This window comes from Trifolium pratense, linkage group LG5 (genome assembly GCF_020283565.1).
Source record: "Trifolium pratense cultivar HEN17-A07 linkage group LG5, ARS_RC_1.1, whole genome shotgun sequence".
Lineage (NCBI taxonomy): Eukaryota > Viridiplantae > Streptophyta > Magnoliopsida > Fabales > Fabaceae > Trifolium > Trifolium pratense.
The window spans coordinates 43,973,777-43,986,488 of record NC_060063.1 but is presented as its reverse complement, the minus strand read 5'-3'; the positions used below and the strand labels follow the sequence as shown (position 1 = coordinate 43,986,488).

Here is a 12,712-nt window from a genome sequence, read left to right as displayed (position 1 = left end):
TAATTTTTTTTTTAAATAAAATTTACCAAACAAATTTAATTTTAAAGCTATAATTTATTACTTTACGATTAAAATAACTTCTACACCTAGAAAAAGGTGGATCAAACGGTATTTGCTGGACCCATGTATCTATCCATACATGATGTTTAATTAGTGAATTAATTATTGAGATTCCACATGTGACAAATTCAAATTTCCAATTCACTTTCAAATTTAATTTTTACAGTCATATTATACTCTACCAATAATAATAATAACCACGCGTTGGAGTATAATTAATTGGACTAAGCAAAGGGTATTATCGTAGTTTAATGAAAACATGAAGGGTATATGAACCAATCACAAAATTGTGAAGAAGTTAATTATTTTTCCCACAAAATGCTTAAAATGTGATTTGTCAAAGGTTTTCATTTCAAAACCCTCACTCTGTCGCTGCTTCTTCTCAAAGCCGCTTTCGTTTCTTTCCTTAGATTTTCAAGAACCCTAATCCCAATCTTAACAACCCTTTTTATTTTCTTCACTAATTAATCATAAAGTTTTATTTTTTCTCGTTTTCCTTCTCGTTTTCTCATCTGGGTACCCTTTAGTATTCGCTGAAATGGTCCCTGCTTCAAAAACTGAAGGTGCCACTGGAACCCACTTGTTGTCTGCTAAAGTCCGTAAAACTATTCAATCTATTAAAGAAATCGTTGGTGATCATTCTGAGGCTGATATCTATGTTGCTCTTAGGGAAACCAACATGGATCCTAATGAAACCACTCAGAAATTGCTTAACCAAGGTTGGTTTTTTTTGTGGGGTCACAGTGTTTTTTTTATTTTTATTTTGTTGAACCCTATTTTTTTGGTGTTATAAATTGTGGGTTTTTGATTTATTTAAGGATTGTGTTGGTTGGTTTATTTATTGATTTCAGATTAGTTGGGGTTCTTTGTTTGTTGTTGCTAAATGGCATTGGTTTGAGGGTTGAAAAATTAGCTTCATTTTGCCATTAGTTATGGGACATTGTATGTTGCAATGTGAAATATTTTTAATGTAACCATTTTCTTGAGGTGGTTAAGTAGATATCTGTCCTAGGGCTATATTTCGATGTTACCACCGTGTGTTGACTTTGGGTTATGTATCTTGATCATTATGTTTTGAGTCATCTGTGTATGATAGTGTCGAGGGCTATATTTCGATGTGGTTAAATAGATATCTTTCTAGGGCTATATTTCGATGTTGCGGTCGTGTGTAGAGTGTCGACTGTTGGGTTATGTATCTTGATCATTATGTTTTGATAGTGTCGGATTGCTTGTGTATTTCAAGTTAGGTTTTGAGTTACCATGTTATGGATTCATTTGAAAGAAAATAATGGGATGAAAATTTGTATCTGAATTACCCTAATTTGCATGGTTTTTTGTTATTCAGATCCTTTCCATGAGGTGAAAAGAAGGAGAGACCGAAAGAAGGAGGTATTGCCTCTTGTAAAATTTTCGTGATGCGTTATTTGATATGCGGCAACACATTAAGGAGCTGTGGTTTTGTTATCTATAATTTAATAACAAATATCTCTTGTTGCAGAGTCAGAATCTTGGGAATCAGAATGTTGGGAACAGGAGTTCGGGTGAACCAAAGAGGCATTCTGACAATGCTAACAGGGGTTCAGGTGAACCAAGGAGGCATTCGGACAATGGTAACAGGGGTTCAGGTGAACCAAGGCGGCATTCGGACAGTGGTGGTGAAAGAGCGCAATTCCACAACCCATCTGAACATAATGTGGGGAACAGGGGTTCGGGTGAACCACGGAGGCATTCTGAGAATGGTGGTCAAGGATCGCAATCCCACCACCATTCCGAACATAATGTTGGGAACAAGGGTTCGGGTGAACAAAGGAAGCATTCTGAGAATGGCGGTCAGGGAGCGCAATTTCACAACACTTCTCAACATAATGTTGAGAACAAGGGTTTGGGTGAACCAAGAAGGCATCCTGAAAATGGTGGTCAAGGAATGCATTTCCACACCCCTGCTGAACATAGAGTTCGAAGAACAAACTATTCTCGAAACCCTTTACCCAGTAATTTTCTTATCTTGGATCTATTTTAATGTATGATGTTTATGGTTTAGAGGGACATACTGTTTGTTTGTTTAGTTCACCATGCCAATTTATCAATGATATTTTAGTTATCTTAGTTAATACGATAAATTTGTGGTTTTCTGTAGCATATATTCATTAGTATATGTTATTGTTAGAAGGCTCCATTAAGGAAAAAAGCCCTTCATTAAGAATCTCCCTTTTCACTCAAACCTATTCAATGAATCCTCTTAATATGTTTTTCCTCCAATTTAAGCCCATCTATTTAATCAACTAATCAGATCAGTGAACTGATACACTAACATGCATGCTGTCCATGCATGCATGCTCCCATAAAATCTACACTGCATTGAGAACTCTATTCACAACATTGATCATCTCTTGCCATGCTTTTGCACCCTGAAATTGAATATTCTCCCCATCCTCTGCTGTTTGTTCATCTTCTGCCAAGATTGACTCCCTCTTGCTTTAATTTGGACATTAATTAATGCCTTTTTCCCTTTTTCCTGCCTCTCAAGAATTCTCCTTGTTAGGAAGCTTCTCAGCTACTCAGTTTGTCAGTGGATTGGTTTTGGATTTTGAGGGGAATGGAGTAATCCTGTAGCAGCTTCCTTTTTCTTTTGGGTCCTTATTTGAACCGTATGTTGGTCCAAAACGTGCTCTTGAATGACCTGAATGAGTTTGGGCTAGGTGAGCCTGTTTGATTGGTGCCTGCTAGTGATGCGTTGCTCCCTCCACATTGAAATTGAGTTTATCTTCAGGGGTCAAGGTTGCACCTCTTTTTTTACTGTCCTAGCAAAATTCACCATCTTAGTCAAGTACTAGGGTTGATTCTACATCATTCATCTTGCCGCACCCCTTCCAAGACCCACCAAAGGTTTCCCATTTATAAAGAATCAAAAGTTACGTGTATTATTGGAAATCAAATAGAAAATGGAGAATATAATTCTCCTCAAGGGTTTCCTATTTATAAAGAATCACCCTTTTCACTCAAACTATCAAATGCACCAAGTAAACTCCCCTAATCTGATTTCCATTCCCCCTATTGATCTACCATTCCCTTTTTAATCCCTTGTTAGTAACTGACTAGCGTAACAGTTGTTATTTTACTATTCTAATGAGTATGTTTTATAACAAATAAATAGGTCAGTGGTTTTTAATTGTATGTATGTGAGCATTATTATTCTAACATATATGCTGATTTTTATTTATGCTAACTTCAGGCTTCAGCAGAGAGTTCCGTGTTGTCAGAGATAACAGAGTAAACCATATATATAAAGAAGTGAAGCCCCCTTCACAACAACAGCCAATATCCACCACAGATAAATTGCCTGTAAACACTTCTGAAAAGAGGTATGTTTTGATCTTCAAATTTGCTGGGTTTCGCCGGGGCTTGGTTGATTGTGCTTTTTATATCTAGTGTCAGTATATGTCCACATATGCAGTTCCATTTATGACCTAATAGATAGATTTGGAGTTAGATTCTGCTGTTATATTAGCGGCGACAGAAAAGTTTGTATAGTTTTTTACTTGTGCTGTGAATGCAGTTATGGGATGTATACAAACTGAGAAGTTTAAATTTTTAATCTCATGAAAGGTGTGGTGTTACAGATACAAAGTTACGAGTAGACACACAGAATTTCAAGGGAATCTATGGACGAGAAGGGATAAACCTCTCATAGGATAATAATAGCATAAGTTCGATAGTGTGATATTTGTAAACGAAGGTATTCAATGACAGATGGTGTCGTTAAGAATCTGAAGTTTTTTGTCTGATAATAGGTAGCACCAGGAATGAAAGTTATTTGGTTCATTTGTGCTACTCTTTTTGTTTTGAAGTAATGCACTTGGCTAGTGAAAGTTATCTTTTCTAATTTGAAAGCAATATGTCTCAGCGATCACTTTTGATTTATTTTCAGGTCATTGGATAAGTAAACTTTGTATATGATTCATATTTTTTATTTGTTCCAGTTCGTCCGCAGCTTCGACCAATCAAAAGTCAACTGGTGCTAGAAATCATCAGGCTCTAAATGGGCCTTCTGATTCTCGACAATCAAAAGATGCTGCTACAAATGCTAGACAATCAAAAGATGCTGCTACTAATGCCAGTGACAAAAAAGTTACATCTGAGAACAAGCAAGGCTTGGTATCCAATACATCATCACAGGTGCAACCAATTAAGCCTAACAACAGCCACAAGAACTCTTCAACAGTGGCTTCAACCAGTTCTGTAGTGGGAGTGTATTCTTCTTCAACAGATCCAGTTCACGTGCCGTCTCCTGATTCCAGATCATCGGGTGCTGTTGGAGCCATTAGGCGTGAAGTTGGGGTTGTTGGTGTTCGTAGACAGTCTGCTGACCTGAAACCAAAACAGTTGTTTGCTTCTAGTAGTTCTTATGCTAATAATTCTATTGTTGGAAAAGATGGTCCATCTGCAGATTCATTTCAACCAGTTGGTGCTGTCCAAAAGAATGAACAGCTCAGCCAAGCGGCTGTTAGTGCTGTAACTGAGCCCTCTTTCCCTGGCATCTCTGTTAGCAGACCATCTTTGAACAATCAGTATAATAGCAGGTCACATCAACAACTTGTGGGACATCAGAGAGGTATATATTTGAGCTGACACCACCAAATTATTGTTTTAATTGCACTTCCAATATTTGAGATCTTCTGTAAAAGTATAGCGTAGGGCAACTGTCGTAGCTTTCTCTTAAGGCCCTGTTTGGATTATACACCTATGTTCTAGGCGTTTCTGTATAAGCTATTTGCTATAACAAAAGTTAAAATAAAGTCCAACTATTTTCATATAAGCTATAAGCGTATTTTCATAAGCTATCCCGGAGAGCTTTTAGAAATAAGCTGAAAACAACATATGAACATGTTATAAGCTGTTGTCATATGCTATCCCAAGTAGTAACTAAACTCAAATACTCATGCTTATTGTCATAAAATTTCCCTTTGATTGCTTTTTAGGTTTGATTTTAAGGCTTTAACAATTTAATGAGTTTTGTTGCAGTCTCCCAGCATAATAAGGAATGGAAGCCTAAATCAAGCCAGAAGACGAACAGCAATGGTCCTGGAGTGATTGGTACACCCAAAAAAAGCGTTTCATCTCCAGCTGAAAATTCTAAAGATATAGTATCAGATACAGCACAGCTTCAAGATAAACTTACACAAATGAATTTATTTGAGAACCAAAATGTGATCATAGCACAACATATTCGCGTTCCAGAGACTGATCGCCGTCGGCTAACCTTTGGTACCATTGGTGTTGGTACAGAACTTGATTCTTTGAGGCATCAATCTCAGTATCAAATAATAGGAGCTACTGATAATTTAAATGGAGAATCAACTACAAGGTTGGCATTCATTTAGTGTAGAGAATATTTCTTCATAGATAATATGTTATGTTCATAAATTGCAACCGAAGACATCATTGGTAATAGCATGCATTTTTCAGTATGTTGTGATCTTATTTAATTTTTTATGCCAGCTTGACAGTACCTGCTTCAGAGTTGTCCTCTGATGATGTCTCTGGGAGCAAGCAGGTGGATTTACGGGATGACCAAATTAGAAGTCCCGAGTCCGAATCTCCAGCATCTGGTGCTGCTTCTGAGCAACAGTTGCCTGATAACAAAGAATCCTCAAGCTCTCATAATTTGGACAGTTATGCCAATATTGGATTGGTACGTGATACAAGTCCGTCTTATGCACCAGCATCACAACAGCAAGATTCTCATGATATGCCTGGCTTCTCGGTGAGTGATTACTTTTATTTCTACCATCAGAATATTTGGCACTCTTATGTTTGATGACATATGCTATACGTATCTGTTTTGCATTTTGTTTATTTGTTCCCACGTTTATGTTTCTAAACAGGCCTACGACCCTCCCACTGGTTACGATATTCCTTATTTTAGACCTAATATGGATGAAACTGTACGAGCTCAGGTTCTTTCACCACCTCAGGAGGTATAATAATTGTTAGTACATACATAATGAAGTATATGACGTCATTTAATTGCTGGTATCTAAACTCCTTTAATTGCTTGTAATGGATTTATCAATTATGTGAATGTACTTTTTTCTCCTTGTTAAATATGTATTTAAGGCTGAGCAGTAAGAGTTCAATTGATTTCGATACAATTGGAACATAACAAAAACGAATGCTATTTCTGATTAATGTTTAATCCTATTTCTGAGTATTAAATAGAACAGACTGTCCGATCTTGTTCTGATCATGTTTTGTATTTTATCTCAAGACAGTTATTTGAACATGGTTCAGAAAAACAAGGTTTTCTATATCCCTTGAAAGTTGAAACCTTTTTGTTGATTGTTTTGAACAGTTTTTGAAGATCATTTGTAAAAGTAGTAATTAGGTTTGTTTTAATGTTTGTTAACACATAAACATATTTTTCTTCTTAATTAATCCATTAGTTCTAAACTCCCCAATCATATAAACAAATTTTGGCCAATGCAGGTTTTGAACTCCCACCATGCTGCAAACAATGTTCCGACATCCACAGTCACCATGATGCAACAACAGCAGCAACAACAACAACAACATCAAGTTGCACAGATGTATCCACAAGTTCATCTTTCACATTATGCTAATCTTATGCCATATCGTCAGTTTCTCTCCCCAGTCTACGTACCACCCATGGCTGTGCCTGGATATTCAAACAGTGCTCCCTATCCTCATCCAAGTAACGGCAACAGTTACTTGTTGATGCCTGGTGGTGGTTCCCCCCATCTTAATGCCAACAACCTTAAATATGGAGTTCAGCAATTCAAGCCTGTTCCTGCTGGAAGTCCTACTGGGTTTGGAAACTTTGCTAATCCAGGGTATGCCATGTTAGCTCCAGGTGTGGTTGGGGGTGCGTCAGCTTTAGAAGATTCATCTAGAGTCAAGTACAAAGATAATCTTTATGTACCAAATCCTCAGGTAATTTGCTTGTGCAGTGAGTTTCTAATTGTTGACATTCAAACAAAAAAAGTTCTATTGTTGACACTGTTTGGATAAAGTTGTTTGGTGTTCTAATTTTTTGTCCTTCCAATTCATAGGCGGAGACATCAGAAATATGGTTACAGAATCCAAGAGATCTTTCAGGCATGCAATCTACTCAATACTATAACATGCCAGGACAATCGCCGCATGCTACTCCATTCATGCCTTCACACACTGGACACGCTTCCTTCAATGCCGCTGCAGCTCAATCTTCTCACATGCAGTTCCCCGGTATGTATCATACTCCTCCACAACAAGCTGGCATGCCTAGTCCTCATCATTTAGGGCCGGCAATGGGAAATAATGTTGGAGTGGCCGGAGCTGCTCCTGGGCAACAAGTTGGTGCATATCAGCAACCGCAATTGGGACACCTCAATTGGCAAACAAATTTCTGAAGGGGGGAGGGGATTAGTAAAAAAAAGGCTATATTTTAACCTGTTTGTGTATTACGGACTGGCGTAGATATAGAAAAATCGCAGTTTTTTTCCGTTGTGAAATGAATATCGTATCGGTTTTTTTTCTCACTAATGCATTGAGCCATTAAATGATCAGTCTCCTTTATTTGCAGTATGGTTGGGAATTATTGAGATTTAACTGAAGAAAGTTACATCTCAGTGTGATTCCTAATGGCCATGTTTCATTACAGATATAATGGTGAAAACATTCTCTGATAGTTTATATTCTTGAACCATTTGAATTAAATCGGTTTAGTTTAGGTCTGGTTCAGAACTAGTTTACTGATATGCTTACAAATTCAACAACAGAACAAACACATCACCTGGTCCATGTGTACAAAATCAATATAACTACAACAATGGATTGGTTTCACAATCATGAATCTATCCATTAAAAGAAATTACCAAAAATTAGCAGTTCTACATGAAAAAAGAAAAATAAATCAATAAAAGTATTTTATATGAAAATTGAGAAATAAATCAATGAATGATTGTTTAATGTTTACAACAACTATCCTTTTTTAATGTTTGAAAGTTCATATAATAAAGTTGACATTATAGTTAGTTGAATAGTGATAACTTACAAAAGAAAGATATAAGTGATGTCCAATTTTTGTAGGTTAAGAGCATTCCAATGAAGAGTGTTTTAGTCATTAGCACTAAAGTACTCACATTGGGGAGTCAAAATGCACAATGCATGGTTTAATATTTTTTTTAAAAAATGTTTAATTATAGCATATTAAATATTAATATTTACAAGATATATTATTGTTCAAAAAAAATTTACAAAATATAATTATATGATAAGTATACGTTGCTCTATTATGAATATGATCCATGTTCTCATTATCCCTTTTAGTAATGTCCAAAGTGAGAGTATCTATTTTGCTCCATTCTTAACTATTAAGTTCCATTCAAACTCATAAGTTTTAACTTTATGGCATGTATTTCTTTTGGTGTTATCTCAGTGAGTTTCCTAGGGAAAGGGTCCTGATAATTCTAAGTTAGATTGGGAGGTAAGTAGTATGATCAAGAATTGTTTCTCCCAAGAATTAAACTCATGTTTTTTAGAACTATTTATCTTAGGAGAAATTTATTAACCACTTAATTTTATTAAGTATGACATTCATAATTCTATTAAGTAATATTTAAAAGGATATTATAGAGATTTAGCGATATAAAGTTCTTCTAGAGTATATTAAAACAAGTGAACATAACTCAGTTGGTAGTAAGGGTGGCAAAACGGGCCCAACTCGCTGGACCGACCCGTTTATCCCGCCATTTTTAGTGGGTTGAACTTAAGTTTCGAGCTCAACCCATTTAATTGGCCCGCCCCGCCGAACTCGGTTAAAAAGCGGGGCGGGCCGGCCTGCGAGTTACACAAAAATATAAAATCTATTTTTTTAATAAGGAATAATATAATATAGTCCAATCCAATAGAATACAACACTTATTAAAACTAACTAAGGATCAAGCCTAAACGGGACGGGCTTGCCCGCTTTGCCACCCTAGTTGGTAGGGACGTTGTATATAATATGCAGTCCGAGATTCAACCTTAATACTTCTACTTATTCATCTTAAAATGGAAAGTTCTAGTCATTAGACTACTTTAAAAAAAAAAAATTTATATTTTCTCAAATATCTATTATAAAGTATTTATGCACAAAACAAAATTTTCTCAAATGTCTCCAGTTTTGCAGGTTGTTGGTAATTTTAAAGGCCAGCAAAGTTCCATGATAATACACTTCAGTCTTCAAAGGATTGTAGAATTTTAAAACATATGAAGAACAAAAACATACACAGACAAACATCATACATGATATAAATACCGACACGTCAATATCACTAATAATTTAAAAAATTGACATAATTCAATGCAATCATAAATGTCAATGTAATGTCCCTGTCGACATCGAAACTGAAACACGTCTAATATGAGAAGATTACATGCTTTATATGTTAAAACATTTCAATACTCAATCACATTCCTTCTTTTTCTAAAGCAGAGAAAGAATAAAATATAAAGCAAAAAACATAGATCGAATTTTACACTTTAATTTTGTTAGCTGAAAACAAAAAGAGTGTAGCTAACTAAGGATCAAGATTCACTTTAAATTTGTAATATATATGTATGAGTATGAATTTAGTTTATACCTACCTAGGGATTGGTGTACCCTTTATCTTTTGTATTAAAACTAGATATTTTCTAATATGTCATAGATCCCTTTTGATTGATCAAATCAAAATCTTAAATCTTAAATCTGAATCCTTCTTCATGTTCATCCAACCCTACTTATAGGGACAAATACCCTTCTTTATAGAGGTTTCTTTACATCATGTGTCTCATCTTAAAGGACTAGTGCACGTTCAGGTACTGGCCCTTCAAACATGTAGCTATCTATCCTAATTCTTCCAGGGTGTTCCCTAGGCTTTTTTAGTTTCCACTTTTGTTTTCACCCCCCTCAAAGAATCTCTTAATAGAGCTCATTATAATCATAACACTAATTGGAATGTTAAGACTTAAGAGCTTTAAGCACATAACACCAGAGGCTGAACTTAGGAAAATAATAACACGTATCCTTATAATATAATATATACTCTCCGGTTCTTAATATAATAAGAATATTTTTTAGATATATTAAAAGATTAATGCATTTAGGCAATAATATAGTTTCAACTCTAAAGTAATACCAAAGATATTTTAGAAATAATTTGCCGATATGAAATGTGACCCACCTAAGCCACCCCTAATCTAGTTATAGTTATTCGATTATGAAATTGGATGTTAGTATGTTACATTCTGAAACATCCCATGAGATCAAAATTGACAATATCTTACTAGAACATACCATGAGCAACCCTAGAATAGGGTACCTTTAGCTAGCTAGTGTAATCATATACTCTCATTTTTTCCTCATTGCTTATCGTTTTGTTCATAATAATCAGCAACTAATTATGAGTACTTTGTGTCACAAACATTCTTAATTTTGTCTTAGCTAAATTTTTATGATTTCTATTATCTAATATAGGGCCTAAACTCAAGCTATGTGAACAGTCTTGTTGGTCTAACTAGTTTTGACGACACAATAGCAAAAATATCGAAAGAATAATGTATAATTCGCGGCATTTTGTAACCCATTTGTATGTTTTTTTTGCCAAGTAATTTATTGATTAGAATTTCAGTTTTAAAATTAATAAGTGGAGTGTTTGAAGTTTGAATCCGACTTCTGCATATAAATTGCGATGTCTTTACCAACTGAGCTAAACTTACAATGACAAATATTTGTATATATTTCATTAGAATTAAATTTGTCGAAAAAATTGATTAAATTTTTTGGTTAAATAAGGTTATAGCTTTTAACTTCAAACATAAATTTTACAATTAAATTCATCGTATGTATATATCCCAAAATAAATCATTTTTGTCGTTTTATAATTAAAAAAACACAATTGTGGGTTAATAGATATCAAATTAATAGGTTAATGAGTACCCCTTAGAACGGGTCGTTCGAAAGAACTCGAGTTCGATTCCTAGTGGAAATAATTTTGGATCAAGTTTCCCTAACCTTGCGGTCGAAAGAGATATCCAATTAATAGAGGAATAAGAAAACGATAGATATAGAAGCATGAAATATAGAATGATTTAGAATGATTTTATATGAAAATCGTGCAAAAATAGTTAAATGGATAAGCAAGAAGGCGCAGTCATGCTTGAATTATAATAAGTGAATGTATTGAGGAAACGATCAAAATGGGCCAAAGCAATATTGAAGCAAAGGTTGTGGGGGTGACCCACGATTTGAAACCAAGTTTTGAGAAATGATGAAGGCATGTAAAATGATCTTTTCTCTTTATGCTCCCACGGTTCTTTTTCCCTTTCTGGAATTTACTTTTTTGTCATTCAATAAAAACTTCGGTTGTTACGAACCGAATTTTTTTTGCCTTGAAAAAAAATTCGGTTTCTGTTAACCGAATTTTCCCTGAATTTTAACTAGAAAAAACTTCGGTTTCTGCGAACCGAAATTTTTAGCAAGGGCAAAATTGGAATATTTAGGATATAAAAGATACATAGGAGGCCTAGAGAGAAAACATCATGTAAAATGGCTACCAACCCAACCTTTGCAAAGTGTTTTGTAGTGTGGAGAGGTGTCACTTGAGGCTGATCTTTGCATCTCTTTCTTTTTCAAAAAGGGAGAAAGTTAATTATTCCAATTTTACATCTCCCTCTTTCTTGTGGAAATCACTATATAAGAGTAACATATATTTATATGGAGAAATATTAAAAACTCATTCTTTCATACACTCATACTATATTTTTGGTTCACTAGAAATTGGTTAAGTTAGGATCAACCCAACATGTTTTGAGGTTCAAGATTAATCAAAAAATGAGGTTATTTAAGCAATGATTAGAACTAAAATTACTAGATTTAAAAAAGTGACTAAAATTAAAGTTATGTGAAAAAATGGGATTGATGGAAATCGAATCAAGGGTCTTAGAGCACACAAACATTATTTTTTAGGATTACCATAATATAAGTATGAAATTTCCACCGTCGTTTGCGATTACTAATCTCCGCAGAGAAACTTGTGGGACACACAAGATGAGTTCTCTCCTCCTAACTGAATTCTTTACATACGTAAGTAAAAAATTGAACTTCTGAACACATGCTTAAAGGAACCTAAACTTGTACTCCCTCCGGTCCTAAATATAAGAAAAAATTTACTTTTTAGATTCATTGGAAATCTAATGTATCTAGTCCACATTATGTACCAGATACTTTAGATTCTCAATGAATCTAAAAAGTAAATTTTCTCTTATATTTAGGAGCGGAGGGAGTACCATTTTTGACTAAACCGTCACCATTTAAATTATACCATTGATGCAAATATGATAGTCCATGAACATTAATTGACAATACATAACTATAATTTTACGGGCTATAGGTTAAGTTTAATTTAAATTTTAAGATGTTATCAAAGCTTAATTAGAATCGACTGACCATCTACTACCTGATATATGGAACCACTTGAATCTCGTTTTAAACGTCTAATCTTAGGCGTGACAAAATTGTGTTTTATATTAAGTGAGACATGACATAAACATATAGTATATATGGTTAAAAACATAATAGTCTTATAGTTGAGTTGGATCTAATCTAATCTAACCATTATAAAAGTGGATA

The 12,712-nt window shown here is 34.6% G+C and overlaps 1 protein-coding gene across 2 annotated transcripts; it reads left to right on the top strand.

Moving 5' to 3' along the window:
- Window positions 1–360: 360 nt before the first annotated feature.
- LOC123883775 lies at window positions 361–7,598 on the top strand. Of its 2 annotated transcripts, XM_045932670.1 has the most exons (10): window positions 361–779; window positions 1,406–1,449; window positions 1,559–2,051; window positions 3,293–3,422; window positions 4,041–4,672; window positions 5,083–5,425; window positions 5,560–5,824; window positions 5,946–6,038; window positions 6,547–7,011; window positions 7,131–7,598. In XM_045932670.1, the coding sequence occupies exons 1-10, from the start codon at window positions 599–601 to the stop codon at window positions 7,467–7,469; spliced, it is 2,985 nt and encodes a 994-aa protein (XP_045788626.1). In that variant the 5' UTR covers window positions 361–598; the 3' UTR covers window positions 7,470–7,598. The 2 variants fall into 2 exon arrangements, with proteins under 2 accessions (XP_045788626.1, XP_045788627.1); XM_045932671.1 differs by lacking the exon at window positions 5,946–6,038.
- Window positions 7,599–12,712: the final 5,114 nt, after the last annotated feature.